Source organism: Mobula birostris, chromosome 31 (assembly GCF_030028105.1).
Source record: "Mobula birostris isolate sMobBir1 chromosome 31, sMobBir1.hap1, whole genome shotgun sequence".
NCBI lineage: Eukaryota > Metazoa > Chordata > Chondrichthyes > Myliobatiformes > Myliobatidae > Mobula > Mobula birostris.
The window spans coordinates 3397655-3419116 of NC_092400.1; the positions used below are offsets into that span (position 1 = coordinate 3397655).

A 21462-nucleotide genomic window follows, 5' to 3' on the forward strand; every position below is an offset into this window, starting at 1 on the left:
AAAGCAGCCAGTATGGTACGGTGTCCATTGTGTGAGTGGGCTACTGTAGGAATCTGAGGTCTGAGGCTTTGGCTTGAGAGGCTTCGACAAGAGGGCCAGGTGAGCAGTAGGTGGGAACAGGTCATTTTTGTTTTAATAGCAGTTAAGTTCAAGTTTAATTATCATTCAACCATACATGAATACCAGCATTCCTCCAGGACCAAGTGCAAAACACGGTACCGGATGTAGTATTTTGCACTGAAAAGATACAAAATTACAACTAAATACATAAAATTAGGGATGCAGGATCAGGTGATTTGTTATAGCTGCAGAATGTAGTTGCCGGGGGACTCCATTGTGGTTCCTGGTGACCACATCTGCAGCAAGTGTTGATTGCTTAAGAAGCTCAGGCTCGATGTTGATGACTTTGGATCTGAGCTTCATCAGGAATGGGGAGAGATACCTGGACACTGTGTTTCAGGAGGCGGTCACACCTACTAGACTAACGACTTGAAATTCAGTCTCGATCCAGGGACAAGATGTGGGAAAGGCAGGAAGGGGGACTCGAGAGGAGGCTCAGTACCTGAGCTTGCTCAATGGGTCTGAGATTGTTGCTGCCTGTGAGGATGACAATGGGGCGTAGAAAGGATGAACAATTGAATTGTAGCACTGTTGTTCAGGGAGTCATTCAAGAGGAGGGAGAGAACTGAAATGTAGCTGTAAATGGAGAGAGTATAATCACAATTCCTTACACTGAGTATTTTACAGTACTAATAGACACTATTTTTTATATATTTTTTACTCTAACAGTCATTTTTTTATGTATTGCACTGCACTGCTGCTGCAAAACAACAAATTTCATAACATATGTTGGTGATAATAAACCTGATTCTGATTTATGATCTAGAACTCACTGCCTAATGTGGGGATGGCTTTCAGAAAGGACTATTGATTGGATATGAGGAGAAATAATTTGCATAGCTGCAGAGCAAGTAGAGGGTAAGATGACTGCGCGTTTGATTGCAGCAGCTTCTACGGCCTCAACCAAAGGTGTTATTGTCCTTTTTAAACATGTTTTTTAACAATTGCAAGGCCCTGCTGGACATTAAAAACTTAATGTTCAGCAGGTCTACCCCATCAGAGCATTGCTTGTTGGCGGAGAAATTGAAGGAGAACTTGGTATGGATCGTGTGGCTGCCTGTGTCAGGAGAGGCGTTGGTGCGCAATGGAGGTGTGCAGTCTAGCAGTGAGTGATCATGTTGATTGTCTTTCTTGTGATCACAAGATCTTCTTGGACATTGTTAATGTGGAATGATTGGCGGACGGCGGGGGGAACTGCATGGCTTTGGTCGTAGTGAGGACCAGGCCTCAAGCCGCGTCGTTGCCTGTTTACAGCCACCCAGGAGAGAGGTGTCAGAGTCAGTGTGCTCGACTGGAGGCGGTGTGGTGCAGCATCCAAGCTGGAATCGGAGCTGCCCCTAGTGTTATCCCGGCAGAAGACTTATGCAGCATTTGTGGACTCATGGTCTTGGACTATATTCCTTTTGTGTGACTGTATTTTACTGAAACCTTATATGAGCTTGCTATCTTATTTGTGCTTTCTGTGCTTTGTATTTTGTACGACTGTTGGTACTGTGTGTTGCACCTTGGGCCTTGAGTAACACTGTTTTGTTTGGCTGTATTCATGGGTAGTTGTGTATGGTTGAATGACAATTAATCTTGAACTATGAGGAACTAGAACTAAGTAAACTATTCAACCTGAATTTGTTACCTCAATGGACTGCGTGGCCTCCTCCTTGGCTATTATGATTCTAATTGCAAAGGTCACTACTGTTCTTGCCTATACCACAGATCAATTGCTTTTTAGGATCCCTCCTGGTGGAGATCTGTAATGGTTCCTTAACAATCATCTTTTCCTTCTAAGAACTGTTTTATCTCCTGGAAAGGTTCAGAGGTTCATTTTAATATCCAGGTTTGTATGTAGAATACAACTCTGAGATTCATCTTCTCCCGATAGCCATGAAATACAGAAAAACCATGAAGTCATTGAAAGAAAAAACATCAACACCCCCCCATCGCATGAAAAAGAAAAAGAAACAAAAATTTTAAACCCCCCCCCCCCACCCCTCCTTTGCACAAAAGCTAACAGATCGTCCACCCGGAAAACGGCAGCTAGAGCATCAAAACCCAAACCCCCAACCCCCTCCCTCGCACAAAAACTAACATATCACCCACAAGGACATCAACCCCCCCCCACCCACCAATTGTCAACTAGAAAGAAAACACAGAAAAATAAAGGGGACCGATCTAAACTACTGTCCACACCAATAATCACATATATTTCATAATTTCAAAAACGTCCTCCATCAGCATCAGGAGAGCAACCGCTCGAACTCAGTCCTTCCATGGAGAGTGACCACTGACCTGCGGAGATGGTTAACTTGAACAACATACATCCTTGGCTCTTAAAAAATGTATTAATTTGCTAGCTCTAAATGTCGTCTATGTCTGCAGCGGTAATCCATGTTCTGCCATCTTATGGTTTTTCATTTGGTAGAAATGGGAAACGAGGGCAACAGGGCTGGGAACGGAAGTATATCGTCCTGGAAGGATCTAAAGTTCTCCTTTACGACAATGATTCAATAGATGGTAAGTAATAAATGCTATTATAAATGTTATTATACAGCATGTACTTGCTTCATCCTGTAATTATCACTCCTTCCTAATAGCACTTTTGGAGAACATCTGTCCAATGTGGACATTCATTAGGTGCTGTTAAGTTACTGCTCTGGATCCAAATGGTACAGAAAAAGTAAAAGATATATTTACCCAATCAGGGCAGTGGACAAAAGCTGACCTCACAAATTGAGAGGACACCAGAACTTTTTATTATGTTACAGTTTATGTTAATTACATATGTCTAGAAGTTCACTCCTGATCAATTGTATTAAATGTACTTGTAGCAGCTACAACCCTTAACAGAATCCCTTTAAATGAATAATATATATTTCAGTACTATGCATTCTAGAGACAGCATATAACATGTCAACTCATTTCTATGGTGTTTAATATAACTGGGGTGTATCTTTGTAAAGACTGGATGATGAAAGCTGAAATGCAAATATCCAAAGAAAGGAAAAGGGCACAACTTTTAGGAGTGGTGAAAGGGGTACTCTCTGGATCAAAAGGCAGAACTAGTTGAGCAGAAATAACTTTGGTGACATGTTCTTCATCAGTCAAGTGTCAAGTGAAGTTTAATGTCATTTAACGGCATACATACATATATACAACATATACAGTGTATATAGAAATGAGGTAATGGTTCTTTGAACCAGCATGTGAGACACATAACACACATAATACACGATAACTTATGAAGGTAAGGATAAAATCTACAAATGAATTGCACATAAATAACAAACTAAAGTGCATTAATATTAAATGTCATAAGGTACGGAACAAATTAATCAGCGACACATTAATTACAATGTGGCAGGGAGTTCGTAAGCCTAATGGCCTGGGGAAAGAAACTGTTTCTCATCCTGACCGTTCTTGTTTTTATGCATTATGTTCTCCTGCCTGATGGTAGAAAGTCAAAGAGGATGCCGGATGGATGGCTGGGATCCTTTACCATACTAAGGGCCCTGCATACACAGCACTCCTGATAAATGTCCCCAATTTAGTTTAAGAGGATAACTTTGTCAAGAGGCAGAGATTTTTGCAGTGACATAAAAAAGGTAGGATTTAGGAGCTTACAGGTACAGAAGGCCAATGAGATAACTGAAGGTACAGAACATAATGAAAATCTTTTTTTCCTTACATTCTTTTTGTAATAGATATGATGAATGATTTTACCTGGTAAGCAATAAATATTGATTAACTTGTATCACCAAGCTAAGTGGCACCTTGATTTACTGTGGAGGATATTGCAAAAAAGTGGACAGAGTTCAGTTGATAGTAGCAGTTGTCTTCCATTCACACTTTGAAAGGTTTGGCAGGAGAATGAAATAGAGTAATGAATTTGTCTATGTTGTATAAAATGGTCTCCTCAATTTTGCTACATTTTGTCACTATGGTATAATGTGTTGTTCTTACCCTCCAACAGGACAAAGACCAATTGATGAATTTGAACTATGCTTGCCTGATGGGGATGTGACAGTGCATGGAGCAGTTGGAGCCACTGAACTTGTAAACACTGCAAAGACAGGTGAAACTCAATTGTGAAATTTCAGAACAAAAAAAATAACCTCAGTGGAATATCAAAGTTCAAAGTAAATTATGTTTTATGTTTCTATATACTACCTTGAGATTAATTTTCTCGCAGGTATTTACATGAAAAATTGAAATACAATAGAATTTTACAAAAACTATACATAAATTGGCAAACACCAAAGTGCAGAAGAACTGAGCAAATAAAAATAAAACTACGAAAGTGAGTTCTTGGATCATAGAATCAATTCAGTGTACTAATGAATAAAGTTACCCACCCAGATTTGGAAGCCTAGTCTGAAGGATAATAACTATTCCCGAACCTGGTGGTGTGGAACTTAAGGCTTCTGTACCTTCTGCCCAATGGTAGTAGCTAGAATCAGCTATATGACTATATCAGATTATTAAAATATCCTGAAAGTATGGTGGGAGAGGAAGCTTAAGAAAACATACATAAGTGAGTACGTTACTGGATGGTACAATCTAAGATAGCAAATATATTTGCATTCTCTTTGAATTAAGTTCCTGGTTTCGGTAAGAATTTCAGTTTCTCACCTGACTGCTAGAAGATAGTAAATCATGCTACTATGCACCTATATTTTGTTGACCAATTAGAGAGGCCTGGAAAGAGGTTGCCTTTTTACCTGTTTAAGAAATAGTGTATGGTCTTATTTTTGTTTGAGTCAGTCCTATGTGGCAGAATGCTAAGACAGGACGAGCTGTGGAGTAAGAAGCCAATGGAAGGCTGTTTACATTAGACATATGCAGTGCTCACTGCCAGGACACACGTGTTTTTATTTTACAAATGTTACATATTATTTCAACTTAAATGTAAGTAGTTAATATTATATGAAGTTGCTTCTTCATTATTAACTACCTACATAAATACATTTTAAAATGCAAGGTTAACTGATTAGACAAATAAAACTACAGGTGCAATTCAAAGAAGACAAATGTGAAAGATGTATTTGGAGAGAGGAAACAAAGGAATGGATTTCTCAAACTGAATTTGTTTATGGAAAATGAAAATTAATAATCTAGCTAACATTTCTTGAAATATTTTAAAGCAGTAACTGGATTCATGGTTTTAATTTTCAAAAATCAGCTTGTATAAACTATGTCGCAACAAACAGCAAAAACTTCTTTCATGTACAGGCAATGAATTGTTGCAGAATGTCTAGGTTAGTATTGAAATGTCACGGTAAAGGTCAAAAGAAAGTATAAAAGCAAAAAGAATTTGCAATGTGAAGGCTAATTCTGGTAAGATGGTGGTGTGCTTGGATGCAGTGGCCTCTCTGGATCCAATCAAAGGTGTAATTGTACGTCCTTTGGATCTTTTTTATGATCGCAAGAACCTGAGGGATATTAAGAACATCAAGTACAGCAAATGCACCCCACTGGCGAGTTGCTGGATAGCAGTGGAGCTGGACTTTGTTTTGCACCATGTTGCAGCCTGCTTCAGCCACTCAGGGAAGAAGGGGTCAGAGGCAGTGTGTGGAGGCGGTGCATGATCCAACAAACAATGGATATGATGGACTTGGACATTTTTATTGTGACCACAAGATCCCTGTTGGACATTGGTAATGTAGAATACAGTGAGTCCAATTTACCGGTTCATTGGCCAGACTGGCAGTGGGGAAGCTGAGTTGCCTCGGTTGTTACACAGCTGTGTATCACTGGATTGGGATTCGTACTGGGTTGGGAGCTGGCTCCTCCCTTGGTGCTGCTCTCCAGTGTTTGCTTCCGTGAAGACAAGCTGGATTGCGTTCACCGTCAGCTGCAGTTGCACGACATGAAGATCTGCTGCGGAAATGTGGCTTCAGGACAACATCCATACACCATGAATCTACAGGCTGACACCTAGGGACCTGGGCTGTATTATTATTTTTTTTTCTCTGTTTTTCTGCTGCCGTAATTATATGTGCTGTATGTGATTGTCAGTACCATGGCTTGCACCTTGTCCCCAGAGGAACAGTGTTACGTTTGGCTGGATTCCTGTGTATAGTTTGATGACAATTAAACTTGAACTTGATTTGAAGAGTCGATTCACTGGCTTTTTCTATTGTCTTTGTGGATATATAATCAGTAACTTAGATTTATTTGTGCTCCTTATATTTAATACTTTTGCAGATGTAGTAATGTTTGACCAGGCAGTTGATAATGATGAAGAAAGCTGTAAGCTACAGAAAAATATCATTGGACAAATGAGCAGAAACATAGCAAATCGACAATTATAAGATTTTAGGATAACAAATAAGGCAAGGGATGATATGACGAGGATTAAAGCAACTTTTGAACTGATGTCCATAAACCCCTGAAGATAGCAGGTCAGATAGATAACAAGGCATTAGTGTTACAGGAAAGGCCATGATATAGAATACAAGAGTAAAGGGATTGTGCTTGAACTGCACAAAGCAGCTTACACCACAGCTGATGTAATGCAACGTAGGGTGTGGTAGTTCTGGTGAGAGTCATGGAGATATTGTCAGAATCTGAGAATCTGGGGTTGATTTCCTTGGGACAGAGGTGGCCAAGTGGAGATTTGACGTAAGTATATAAAACTGTAACAAGCCTGAGCAGAATAAATAGCTCTATTTCCCTTGGAGAAGTAAATAGATTTACAGTAAAATTTGGAAAGCACTGTGCAATGTTGGGAATTTGGGCATCTACCTGACAATTGTTATAGCAGAAATCCTCCTCGTATTTAAAATTTAAGCAGAAAGGCCCTTGAGGTGCTATAAGCTAACTGGTCACTGAATTTGAACAGGGAAGTGGGACTAGACCAAGCTGCTTTTCTTTAGGGCTGCACAGCAACAGTGGTTTGGATAGCCTCCTTCTATGATACAAGTTTTTAAGATTCTATTCAAAGATTTTTAAATGTTACATTTTCTAGTAAACAAACCAATGATCAGTAGAAAAAAAGAATAAATTCTTTGCAATGTTGAGGTATAAAATAACTGGACATTGCAAAGAGCTCTGACCTTTCTCATTGTTGTGTGGAGGATATTTCTATTTGAAAGAGGTGGGTAACTATGAGATGGAGAATACAAATCTGCTTCCTACTTTGGGTGAATGGTTTTAAAGAGGGAGTCCATAAATATAACCCTTATGTGTATATATAAATAACATAAGGCCGCAAGAAATTTTATTATTTTTCCATTGATGGTTTGGTTGTATTCAAAAATATAAGACAATGCTTTTGATATTACAGTAGTCAGTAGTTTTCCTTTCCGTCAAATTCCTCTCCTCATAGATGTGCCTTATGTGCTGAAGTTAGAATCTCAGCCACACACAACCTGCTGGCCTGGTCAGACACTCTACATGCTTGCTCCGAGCTTCCCGGACAAGCAGCGCTGGGTCGCCGTGTTGGAGTCTGTTGCAGCTTCTGGACGGAAATCATGTGAAAAAGCAGAGAGAGCTGCTGTAAGTGCCAGTACTAGATTATGCTTATCCAGTTTTCTTTCATCTAAAATTCCTTGAAACATAGCCCTTGTTTATATTTATTGTAACCTGACAATTTGACTTGTTTGCCATTGATAGTTCATGTTTCTAACTAAGCATGTGCTATAGCCTGGAATGATCCCTATTGTCAATATATGATAGGCTGAAGTGGCCCAGAGCGATGACCTTGTCCTGTTGGTGAAGGTAAAACAATTACACAATTGTGCTTGTCCTATGCTTGCCCTGCATGCCACTGCAAAATATATTTTGCAGCATCGCTTTTCAGCTTTATGGGGCTTATTAATACAACAAGCTTTCAACATTACAAAAACTAAAATTTCTGCCTTGCAAAATGTTTTGAAATTAATTGCTTGTTTAAATGGTTTCACATGTGATGCATTTGACATTAATTATTGTAGTTTCAAAGACATGTACAGGCTCTATAACTATCAAAAAATTAATAGAATAAAACTACCCATCTTTAGGCCTTACTCAAGCATATGTATGCTTTCTGATACGAAGAGAAAAGCTTCACCTTTCTAGAAAAACATAAGTGAATATTCTACATTGGCACAGACAACCAGCAACCATGGCTCTTCTTGAAGTAAACAGTTCTTCAAGATGTATTCTTCCTGCTAAGTCATGCTGTTGACACATTACCAAACATTGATCACTTTTGCTGGCATGCGTTTACCATGTTCTCATTGATTCATGAACTGCATCTTGATTAGCAATCATCTACGCTAAGCCTAAGATTGTCTGGCAGAACCACAAATAAAAACTGCAGTCCTGGCAGTTCATGGCAAATTATCTCCATTTCTACTGATAGAAGTTCAAATAAACTTCTGTGCGAGTTATCCTTAATAGTTTGCTCTGGCTGATATTGGGCTTTTTTTTTGTGCAATTGGTTTCAACACACACTCAGGTAAGTGGAGAGAATTCCATTACACTCCTGATGTGTGCCTCACAGATAGCGAAAAGGTTTTAGGGTGTTCAGTCAACCACACAGGATCTTCAACTACCGATCTGTTCTTAAGACTCAGTACATATATGACTGCTGGAGTTGACTTGCTCATTAATGGTGATCCCCAGGATATTCATGGAGGGTTGACTCAGATGTAGTGATACTATTAAATGTCAAAGGTAGACGCTTTGCCTTGCACTTCCTGGAAATTTTCATTGAGCAAACCATGGTTCAATTCTCTGGAATTTAGAAGTTTAGGATTTGACAAAATATTAAGGAGAATTGATGGAGGTTAATCATTGCCATTACTTGGGAAGTCTCAAACTAGATAGACATAAATAACAAATTAGAGCCAGATCATTTGGAAATTAAAATAAAAACACTTTTACAATTAGTGAATGATAATAATTTGAAACTCTACCATCTAAAAATGGGAGAATTGTTGATTATATTTATTAATTAGAGCATATGAATAAAATTGCAGACCAAAATAAAGTGGAACAGAACTAAGGAACTAAATGTCCATGCTTGTTTCTATATATTTATCATAAATCTCTATGGTCTGGTTAATTATAAAATAAAATGTTAATTCCTGTTCTTTCATCAAAACTCTTGAATTTTGACACTTTGTAGACTTCATTAATCAAAATAGAATGACCCTAGGTACTCTAGTCCAAAAGACTTCAATGTTTCAAATTTCATGTTTTTATGTTTTAGTGACACATACATCATAGGCTTTGCTAACAATCGCTTGATGCCATTTAACTCAAACTAATCCTTTTTTATATTATCTCAGTTCCATAATGTATCAGTGCAGTCTAATTGTCAATGCTGGAGTGAGTGATTAATTAAAAAGTACATTTCTGTCCAAAACTGTAAACTGAGTTTGCACAAATTATGGAGTAACATACATGTCCATGGAAGCACATACTAATGTGATAGTTTGTTTAATTCTGCAGAAATTACTGGGAAATTCTTTGCTGAAGCTGGAGGGAGATGACCGTTTGGATATAAATTGCACTCTACCACTCAGTGAGCAGGTATGTTGGAAACAGAATAAATAGATTTTCGCTGTAGCTAATTTATGGTCATTTGCCAGCCACAGGGTCAAAATACAGACATGTTACTTTTTCAGAATGCAGAGTTAAAATGAAGCCTGACCTTTGAGGTCACAGGCATATTAATGTACCTGCCTTGGAGGTGGTAGAGCCTAGAACCAATAGGTTAACTTCTAGGAATAGAAGTTTTCTTGTGAGGAGCTGTTATATAAGATTAGTGGTTGCTCACTCTAGTTTAAAAGAATGGGTGATGATTTTATTGAAATGAGTTCACTCATAAAGAGCGATTAAAACAAGATGAGTGAATGAGCTCATTGCAACTTTGCTCATTGGTTCAAGGTGACAGAGTGGATATTGCCCTTTCTTTTTGACAATCACATGCCATCTGATTCACCTCTCTTGAGAACAGGCGTAGAAAGCTGGTCCAACTGCTTGTATCGGAGTGGAATTAGAATGTATCCGAGAATCAGAGACTGGTTGTCATTGCACATATGGCTGATTGAGAGTTGGAAATCTAGCAAATGTCCACAATGGACTGGGAGCCGGAGAAGAAGGAATGAGAAACGAGAGGCAGTGAGATTGTCAGATATTGCCAGGATAATGCCTCCTGGAGTTGTGGGATGATGGGGCATTTTGGTGGTGAGGGATGAGCACTGGGAGACTTATAGACTTGAGAAAGTCTTAACTTTGGAAGGGAAAATTGAAGGTAAGTATCTTACAGGCTTCATGGTTGAGTGCATTAATAAGCGATCACAGTACTTACAATGGCCTTCTCTGGAACAGTATGCTCCAAGTGTCTCTGCAATTCAATAAAAATAACTAAATGTTTAATTACAGAATATTATCTTACATACTTCTGAGATGGATGTTTTGCCAGGGTTCCAAAGGGAAATCCGGACAGGACATGCCCAATCAAAATCTTCATGTAACACAAAATGACAGAGAGTTGGTTTTACCATGATATGTTCATGAAAAAGAATCAAATTTCATTTGGTCAGTGCTCACATTATCAACACTGGAATTGAATTTAGAGGCATAGATTATGTAGTGTGAAGTTTTTAACTGCTTTCCATTATTTGTAGTATGGGCATCAGAGGCAAGGTCAGCTCTTCTACCAGCCATCCCCAGTTGCCTTTGAGAAACTGGTGAGCTCACCAGTGCAGTCTTTTGGTGAAGATACACCCACAGCATTGTGCTGCTAGGGAGTGTTCCAGGGTTTCCAAAGCAGATGAAGCAATAGCAATGTTTCAAAATCAAGATGGTAGGTGTCTTGGAGGTGGTTACGCAGGTGGTGGTGATGCCCTACATCGCTGCCCTCATCTTTGGTTATAGCAGTTATGAGTTTTGGAGATGCTGTCAGAATCACAGGGGTGAGTAACTTGGTGTATTTGTGGTACACAGTGCTGCCGCCGTGGGGGGAATGAGGTATCAATCAGGCAGGTGACTTTGTCCTGAATAATCCTGAACTACTTGAGAATTAGTACCACTCCACTTATACAATGAGGCAGGAAGTATTCCATTACGTTCCTGACATGTGCTTATGCTTTGTAGTTGAAAGAAGGTTTACGAATGTCAGGTCAGCCATCCGCTGCAGGACACACATCCTCAGGCCTGCTCTTGTAGGCACAATGTTTATGTTACTAGTCCATTGTGTTTCTAATTATGACCTCCAGAATTTTGGCACTGTTTGCTAAGTTAACAAATTTCACGTCACATGCCGGTGATAATAAACCTGATTCTGATTCTGATGATAACACCACGTCAATGATAAATTATTGGGCTGTCTCTTGTTGGAAATGGGCATAACCCAGCATATTTCTGGCACAAATGTTACATGCCATTTACCAGCCCATGCCTAAAATTGGCATTAGTACTGCTACATAAAAATATTGTCAGCTTCATTAGCGAGAAATTGTAAGTATAGAGTGTATAAATTTAGAAAGAGGTGTATATCATTTTGCTCTTTGAGTCCGCTCTGCCATTCAGTGTGATCATGGCAGATCATCAAAACTCAGTGCCCTGCTCCCAACTTTTCCCCATTTCACTTGGTTTCTTTAGCCATTGATATTGTATAATAATGTAAATGTATTTAGTAATTTGGCCCAAATACCTTCTGTAGTTGAGAATTTGATTGACTTACCATCCTTTGGATATAGGAACTTCTCTTCATCTTGCTCCTAAATGGCTTGCTGTATTTCCTTCGGCTTTGGCCCTACCACAGGGACATCTTTTCTGCAGTGAGCTCCTCTTTCAGTCTTTTAAACTCTAGTGACTATTAGCCCAATCATGCACCCCTGCTGCAACTCCAGAAATCAATCTCATAGTAATTACTGCACTTCTTTTATAGCACAGATATTATTCTTCAGAAAAGGAGCCAAAACTGCATTCAAAGTTTATGCTGCAATTTCATCAAAGCCCTGTACAAATGGAATGAGACATCCACACCCCCTCTCACCAGGAGGGCCAGAATATTTGATTTATTGACTAGCTGTTGGACTTTTTTGCTTGCTTTCATGGACTGACACACAAAGATACCCAGACCTTGCTGTAACCTCTCCATTTCCTAATCTCACTGTTCAGACAATACACTGTCTTCCAAATATTTGAATGCTCTTCAATACAGTTCACTCACTCAACATATCTAAATCACTCTCTGCATCCTCCTCAGTACTCATCTTTGCACCTAGCCTTATGTGATCTGCAGACTTGGAAAAATTACATATATTTCCTTCACCTAAACCAATTTCATATATTGTGAATATCTGCGGTCCAAGCAGTGAACTCGCGGATACTCCTCTTGGAGCTCAATCCCATCTGCCAGTCCAGCTAGAGCTGGTGCCTACAGATATTTCCTGCTATTTACATCCAGTCTGCCATCCTTTTCATTACAACCATTAATGCCAGTCTGCTCCCAGCACTACAGTGTCATCAATTTTAATGGTGATGACGAGTGGACTAAGTTCCAGACCAGGGATTCCCAACCTGGGGTCCACGAGCCTTTTCTTAATGGTATTGGTCCATGGCATAAAAAAGACTGGGAACCCCTGTTCTATACCCTACGGACATAAGCAACAAAGTACAAGTAGCTTAATCAGGCACTCAAAACCACTCTGCCGTTCAGTAGGTTTGTGACTGACCCAATCTTGACTCAATATCACTTCTCAAACTTTATTGTAACCTCTTTACGCCCTTGTAATTTAAATGCTTGATGATCTCTGCCTTAAATATATTTGTAGAAGATAACAAAAAAATCCTGAATTCCATCTGAAAAGAGTGATCCTCTGGGACTTCCAGAATCCAGGGAACTTTGGTGGATTTATTACTTATGTATTTACTGTCTCTACAACCACTTTAAGACCCAGGGCAGGCCACGGGGCCCAGGGACTATCTTCAATCTTTTTCTTGTCATTGTGAACGAAATTATTTTAAGTTCCTTCTTCCCTGTAGTCTTTTGCTTTTCTATTATTATCAAAGGATAGTTTTAGTATTTTCAATCATGAAAATTAATCCAAAATGACCATTTAGAAATTATTACTTTCCCCAGTATCAATTTTTAAGAGATCAACATTCACTTCAGCTATCCTCTTCCTCTTTATATTCCCTTAGAAGTCCTAGATACTCTCAATGGGCTGTGTAAAGAAAAATTGACACCATATTCCCAAAATAAGCATTCTATTTCAAGCTTAGTCATGGGAGATATTAACCAGATGGGCAGAAGAATAGACCTATGGAAAACTTCCTGGAAGTACAACATTCCCGTGGCTGGAAGCCTCTGAATCGTGACCATTTTAAATGGAGAAAGCATTAGGGTGGTATTAACAATCAACAAGCTATGCAGAAGAACCAACCACCTCACGTGCTGCCTGCCCCACCAGCCTACTCCCTCCCATGTTCCAAAGACATATCGGTCCTCACGTGCTGCCTGCCCCATGTTCCAAATACATATCGGTTAGGAAGTTAATTGGTCATAGTAAATTGTCCTGTGTGTTAGGCCAGGGTTAAATAGGTGGGTTGCTGGACTGTGTGGCCCGTTGGGCCGGCACTGTACCTCTAAATGCATAGATTATAAAAACCTCTCCAGAATGACTGTCAAACAACAGGAATTCTGCAGATGCTGGAAATTCAAGCAACACACATAAAAGTTGCTGGTGAACGCAGCAGGCCAGGCAGCATCTCTAGGAAGAGGCGCAGTTGACATTTCAGGCCGAGACCCTTCGTCAAGACTAACTGAAGGAAGAGTGAGTAAGGGATTTGAAAGTTGGAGGGGGAGGGGGAGATCCAAAATAATAGGAGAAGACAGGAGGGGGAGGGATGGAGCCAAGAGCTGGACAGGTGATTGGCAAAAGGGGATACGAGAGGATCATGGGACAGGAGGTCCGGGAAGAAAGACGGGGGGGGGGAACCCAGAGGATAGGCAAGAGGTATATTCAGAGGGACAGAGGGAGAAAAAGGAGAGTGAGAGAAAGAATGTGTGTATAAAAATAAGTAACAGATGGGGTACGAGGGGGAGGTGGGGCATTAGCGGAAGTTAGAGAAGTCGATGTTCATGCCATCAGGTTGGAGGCTACCCAGACGGAATATAAGGTGTTGTTCCTCCAACCTGAGTGTGGCTTCATCTTTACAGTAGAGGAGGCCGTGGATAGACATGTCAGAATGGGAATGGGATGTAGAATTAAAATGTGTGGCCACTGGGAGATCCTGCTTTCTCTGGCGGACAGAGCGTGGATGTTCAGCAAAGCGGTCTCCCAGTCTGCATCAGGTCTCGCCAATATATAAAAGGCCACATCGGGAGCACCAGACGCAGTATATCATCCCAGTCGACTCACAGGTGAAGTGTTGCCTCACCTGGAAGGACTGTTTGGGGCCCTGAATGGTGGTAAGGGAGGAAGTGTAAGGGCATGTGTAGCACTTGTTCCGCTTACACGGATAAGTGCCAGGAGGGAGATCAGTGGGGAGGGATGGGGGGGACGAATGGACAAGGGAGTTGCGCAGGGAGCGATTCCTGCGGAATGCAGAGAGATGGGGGGAGGGAAAGATGTGCTTAGTGGTGGGATCCCGTTGGAGGTGGCGGAAGTTACGGAGAATAATATGTTGGACCCGGAGGTTGGTGGGGTGGTAGGTGAGGACCAGGGGAACCCTATTCCTAGTGGGGTGGCGGGAGGATGGAGTGAGAGCAGATGTACGTGAAATGGGGGAGATGCGTTTAAGAGCAGAGTTGATAGTGGAGGAAGGGAAGCCCCTTTCTTTAAAAAAGGAAGACATCTCCCTCGTCCTAGAATGAAAAGCCTCATCCTGAGAGCAGATGCGGCGGAGACGGAGGAATTGCGAGAAGGGGATGGTGTTTTTTTCAAGAGACAGGGTGAGAAGAGGAATAGTCCAGATAGCTGTGAGAGTCAGTAGGCTTATAGTAGACATCAGTGGATAAGCTGTCTCCAGAGATAGAGACAGAAAGATCTAGAAAGGGGAGGGAGGTTTCTGAAATGGACCTGGTAAACTTGAGGGCAGGGTGAAAGTTGGAGGCAAAGTTAATAAAGTCAACGAGTTCTGCATGCGTGCAGGAAGCAGCGCCAATGCAGTCGTCGATGTAGCGAAGGAAAAGTGGGGGACAGATACCAGAATAGGCACGGAACATAGATTGTTCCACAAAACCAACAAAAAGGCAGGCATAGCTAGGACCCATACGGGTGCCCATAGCAACACCTTTAGTTTGGAGGAAGTGGGAGGAGCCAAAGGAGAAATTATTAAGAGTAAGGACTAATTCCGCTAGACAGAGCAGAGTGGTGGTAGAGGGGAACTGATTAGGTCTGGAATCCAAAAAGAAGCGTAGAGCTTTGAGACCTTCCTGATGGGGGATCAAAGTATATAGGGACTGGACATACAATGTGAAAATAAAGCGGTGGGGGCCAGGGAACTTAAAATCATCGAAAAGTTTAAGAGCGTGAGAAGTGTCACGAACATAGGTTGGAAGGGATTGAACAAGGGGGGATAAAACCGTGTCGAGGTATGCAGAAACGAGTTCGGTGGGGCAGGAGCAAGCTGAGACAATAGGTCGGCCAGGACAGGCTGCAGAAACGAGTTCGGTGGGGCAGGAGCAAGCTGAGACAATAGGTCGGCCAGGACAGGCACTAAGCACATCTTTCCCTCCCCCCGTCTCTCTGCATTCCGCAGGGATCGCTCCCTACGCAACTCCCTTGTCCATTCATCCTCCCCATCCCACCCCACTGATCTCCCTCCTGGCACTTATCCGTGTAAGCGGAACAAGTGCTACACATGCCCTTACACTTCCTCCCTTACCACCATTCAGGGCCCCAAACAGTCCTTCCAGGTGAGGCAATACTTCACCTGTGAGTCGGTTGGGGTGATATACTGCGTCCGGTGCTCCCGATGTGGCCTTTTATATATATTGGCGAGACCCGACGCAGACTGGGAGACCGCTTTGCTGAACATCTACGCTCTGTCCGCCAGAGAAAGCAAGATCTCCCAGTGGCCACACATTTTAATTTCACATCCCATTCCCATTCTGACATGTCTATCCACGGCTTCCTCTACTGTAAAGATGAAGCCACACTCAGGCTGGAGGAACAACATCTTATATTCCGTCTGGGTAGCCTCCAACCTGACGGCATGAACATCGACTTATCTAACTTCTGCTAATGCCCCACCTCCCCCTCGTACCCCATCTGCTACTTATTTTTATACACACATTCTTTCTCTCACTCTTCTTTTTCTCCCTCTGTCCCTCTGAATATACCCCTTGCCCATCCTCTGGGTTCCCCCCCCACCTTGTCTTTCTTCCCGGACCTCCTGTCCCATGATCCTCTCGTATCCCTTTTGCCAATCACCTGTCCAGCTCTTGGCTCCATCCCTCCCCCTCCTGTCTTCTCCTATCATTTTGGATCTCCCCCTCCCCCTCCAACTTTCAAATCCCTTACTCACTCTTCCTTCAGTTCGTCCTGACGAAGGGTCTCGGCCTGAAACGTCGACTGCACCTCTTCCTAGAGATGCTGCCTGGCCTGCTGCGTTCACCAGAATGACTGTCAATTGGCTTAGGCATCTCAAACTTAGTTTATAAATGTTTCCATCCATCTTTCCAAGAAGAATGCAGAAGGGTTATTTCAAAGCACTGCAATTTATATTGTAGTCCCATTTGGATTAGTGTGTGTTTACGTTTGAAAGGTAAGTGCATCCATATAAAAGAACATAAGAAATAGGAACAGGTGTAAGCCATCTGGCCTGTCGAGCCTGCTCTGCCATTCTATGGCTGATCTGTCCATGGACTCATCTCCACCTACCTGCCTTTTCCCCATTACCCTGAATTCCCCTCAATAATTTTGATCCTCACATTGGTAATTTTTGTTAACCAATTAAATTAAGAGAAGTAGGACAAAAGCAGATACAGTATCTTCTGTATTAGATCACCAATCAGCCACTACCTCACACAGTACTGAAACTGGTTTGAAGGGTTAATGTCTTTCCCATTATGGATATGTGCATGTAATTTGTTTTGGGGTAGTGATGGAGCAGAAAAAAACAAAGTTTTGGTGTACATTCTTATTAAGGATGTGATTATAACTAGAGCCCATGCATTAAGTCATCAGAAAGTATCTACTTACGATGCTTTTTTTCTGAGGAGAGCTGATTTTTGTGTATCTACAGATTGTGCTGGTTGGGACAGAAGAAGGTTTATATGCATTAAATGTTGTGAAGAACTCCCTTGTGCACATTCCGGGTGTGGGGTCAGTGTTCCAGCTTCATATCCTAAAGGAACTTGATCGACTCATCATGATTGCAGGTTATTATGGACTTGTTTGAATGTGTTAGCCAGCAAGAAAACAGGTCAGGTACAACTTTAGAAAACTGCTATCGCACCATAAATGTTTAATTCAAAGGGTATAAATTTATAGTTTTATTTAGTACTGATTGTAATACAGATTTTTTTTACAGACTTTCACATTTTTATGCATTCTCAAAACACTTCACCCACATCAAGAGTGGTTGCGAATGATTAATTACATTATCTGTTTGACAGGGGAGGAGCGAACCCTCTGTTTTGTGGATATTAAGAAGGTGAAGCTATCGATAGCTCAGTCCCATCTGCCAGCCCAGCCAGAGCTCATACCTACAGTTTTTGATAACTTGAAAGGATGCCACCTGTTTGCAGTAGGAAAAGTGAGCACTTTTAATCAGATTTATTTATCATATGCAAAACAGTCAGTTCAACTTCAAAAGCAATTTGGCAGTTTAAATTTCTATAATCTTATTCTGAATGTCCAGTCATGTTCATTTATGAGTCAATGTGTGGGTAAGTAGATTTAAGTAACAGCCAGAACAAACATATATAGGTGTCTGTTATCTACTATAAGACATTTATCTGAATATTTAAAACGACTGTATTAAATGTTCACTTTGTTAGAGTATTCTAGCTCTAAGATATGAATTTATTTCAATATTAGGAATTTTACCACTGTCAGTTGCAAGGGACTTAATTAAGGGAAATTAAGGGAAACAAGTAGTGAGATCATGGAAACTGTACAGATCGAAAAGGAGGAGGTCCTTGTTTTCTTGAGGAAAATTAAAGTGGATAAATCCCCGGGACCTGACAGAGTGTTCCCTCGGACCTTGAAGGAGACTAGTGTTGAAGTTGCAGGGGCCCTGGCAGAAATATTTAAAATATCGCTGTCTACAGGTGAGGTGCCGGAGGATTGGAGAGTGGCTCATGTTGTTCCGTTGTTTAAAAAAGGATCGAAAAGTAATCCGGGAAATTATAGGCCAGTAAGTTTAACGTCGGTAGTAGGTAAATTATTGGAGGGAGTACTAAGAGACAGAATCTACAAGCATTTGGATAGACTGGGACTTATTAGGGAGAGTCAACATGGCTTTGTGCGTGGTAGGTCATGTTTGACCAATCTGTTGGAGTTTTTCGAGGAGGTTACCAGGAAAGTGGATGAAGGGAAGGCAGTGGATATTGTCTACATGGACTTCAGTAAGGCCTTTGACAAGGTCCTGCATGGGAGGTTAGTTAGGAAAATTCATTCGCTAGGTATACATGGAGAGGTGGTAAATTGGATTAGACATTGGCTCGATGGAAGAAGCCAAAGAGTGGTAGTAGAGAATTGCTTCTCCGAGTGGAGGCCTGTGACTAGTGGTGTGCCACAGGGATCAGTGCTGGGTCCATTGTTATTTGTCATCTATATTTCTGATCTGGATGATAATATGGTAAATTGGATCAGCAAATTTGCTGATGATATAAAGATTGGAGGTGTAGTAGACAGTGAGGAAGGTTTTCAGAGCCTGCAGAGGGACTTGGACCAGCTGGAAAAATGGGCTGAAAAATGGCAGATGGAGGTTAATACAGACAAGTGTGAGGTATTGCATGTTGGAAGGACAAACCAAGGTAGAACATACAGGGTTAATGGTAAGGCACTGAGGAGTGCAGTGGAACAGAGGGATCTGGGAATACAGTTACAAAATTCCCTAAAAGTAGCGTCACAGGTAGGTAGGGTCGTAAAGAGAGCTTTTGGTACATTGGCCTTTATTAATCAAAGTATTGAGTATAAGAGCTGGAATGTTATGATGAGGTTGTATAAGGCATTGGTGAGGCCGAATCTGGAGTATTGTGTTCAGTTTTGGTCACCAAATTACAGGAAGGATATAAATAAGGTTGAAAGAGTGCAGAGAAGGTTTACAAGGATGTTGCCGGGACTTGAGAAACTCAGTTACAGAGAAAGGTTGAATAGGTTGGGACTTTATTCCCTGGAGCGTAGAAGACTGAGGGGAGATTTGATAGAGGTATATAAAATTATGATGGGTATAGATAGAGTGAATGCAAGCAGGCTTTTTCCACTGAGGCAAGGGGAGAAAAAAACCAGAGGACATGGGTTAAAGGTGAGCGGGGGGAAAGTTTAAAGGGAACATTAGGGGGGGCTTCTTCACAGAGAGAGTGGTGGGAGTGTGGAATGAGCTGCCAGACGAGGTGATAAATGAGGGTTCTTTTTTAACATTTAAGAATAAATTGGACAGATACATGGATGGGAGGTGTATGGAGGGATATGGTCCCTGTGCAGGTCAGTGGGACTAGGCAGAAAATGGTTCGGCACAGCCAAGAAGGGCCAAAAGGCCCGTTTCTGTGCTGTAGTTTCTATGGTTTCTATGACTTCCTCGTATACAGGGCCATCTAGCTTGGTTCAGAAACCCAGACCACAGTATGCTATGGCAAGAGATGTTGTTATGCAAAATTATTCTCTACCTGATGAAAAATGCTCAATGTTTACTTTTCCCTTGAGATGAGAAAGAAGAGTGAAAAAAGTTGAATGGAAACTATAGTCTCACATTTACTTTACATTTATGCCTTCTGCAATTTTTAAGGCAAGGGTATAGCTAAAGCAATAAAACGAGGAATTCTGCAGATGCTGGAAATTCAAGCAACACACATCAAAGTTGCTGGTGAACGCAGCAGGCCAGGCAGCATCTCTAGGAAGAGGTGCAGTCGACGTTTAGGGCCGAAACCCTTCGTCAGGACTAACTGAAGGAAGAGCTAGTAAGAGATTTGAAAGTGGGAGGGGGAGAGGGAGATCCAAAATGATAGGAGAAGACAGGAGGGGGAGGGATGGAGCCAAGAGCTGGACAGGTGATAGACAAAAGGGATATGAGAGGATCATGGGACAGGAGGCCCAGGGAGAAGGAAAAGTGGGGGGGGGGGAACCTAGAGGATGGGCAAGGGGTATAGAGAAAGGGACAGAGGGAGAAAAAGGACAGAGAGAAAAAGAATGTGTGTATATAAATAAATAACGGATGGGGTATGAGGGGGAGGTGGGACATTAGCGGAAGTTAGAGAAGTCAATGTTCATGCCATCAGGTTGGAGGCTACCCAGACGGAATATAAGGTGTTGTTCCTCCAACCTGAGTGTGGCTTCATCTTTACAGTAGAGGAGGCTGTGAATAGACAGATCAGAATGGGAATGGGATGTGGAATTAAAATGTGTGGCCACTGGGAGATCCTGCTTTCTCTGGCGGACAGAGCGTAGGTGTTCAGCAAAACAATCTCCCAGTCTGCGTCGGGTCTCGCCGATATATAGAAGGCCACATCGGGAGCATCAGACGCAGTATATCACCCCAGCCGACTCACAGGTGAAGTGTCTCAAATGCATCTCCCCCATTTCACGCACATTTGCTCTCACTCCATCCTCCCACCACCCCACTAGGAATAGGGTTCCCCTGGTCCTCACCTACCACCCCACCAGCCTCCGGGTCCAACATATTATTCGCCGTAACTTCCGCCACCTCCAACGGGATCCCACCACTAAGCACATCTTTTCCTCCCCCCCCCCCCCCGCTTTCCGCAGGGATCGCTCCTTACGCGACTCCCTTGTCCATTTGTCCCCCCCATCCCTCCCCACTGATCTCCCTCCTGGCACTTATCCTTGTAAGCGGAACAAGTGCTACACCTGCCCTTACACTTCCTCCCTTACCACCATTCAGGGCCCCAGACAGTCCTTCCAGGTGAGGCGACACTTCACCTGTGAGTCGGCTGGGATGATATACTGCGTCCGGTGCTCCCGATGTGGCCTTCTATATATTGGCGAGACCCGACGCAGACTGGGAGATCGTTTTCCTGAACACCTACGCTCTGTCCACCAGAGAAAGCAGGATCTCGCAGTGGCCACATATTTTAATTCCACATCCCATTCCCATTCTGATATGTCTATCCACGGCCTCCTCTACTGTAAAGATGAAGCCACACTCGGGTTGGAGGAACAACACCTTATATTCGGTCTGGGTAGCCTCCAACCTGATGGCATGAACATTGACTTC

The 21462-nt window shown here is 42.0% G+C and overlaps 1 protein-coding gene across 2 annotated transcripts in view; it reads left to right on the top strand.

Annotated features, from left to right (window-relative positions):
- cita (citron rho-interacting serine/threonine kinase a) overlaps positions 1 to 21462 on the top strand; it is a 225379-nt gene that overhangs the window by 182048 nt on the left and 21869 nt on the right. For both annotated transcript variants that reach the window (XM_072247918.1, XM_072247919.1), the window contains exons 35-41: positions 2537 to 2628; positions 4085 to 4186; positions 7442 to 7611; positions 7792 to 7833; positions 9553 to 9633; positions 17308 to 17443; positions 17681 to 17820. In XM_072247918.1, the coding sequence (XP_072104019.1) occupies positions 2537 to 2628; positions 4085 to 4186; positions 7442 to 7611; positions 7792 to 7833; positions 9553 to 9633; positions 17308 to 17443; positions 17681 to 17820 (763 nt within the window). The remainder of the gene's footprint in view (positions 1 to 2536; positions 2629 to 4084; positions 4187 to 7441; positions 7612 to 7791; positions 7834 to 9552; positions 9634 to 17307; positions 17444 to 17680; positions 17821 to 21462) is intronic.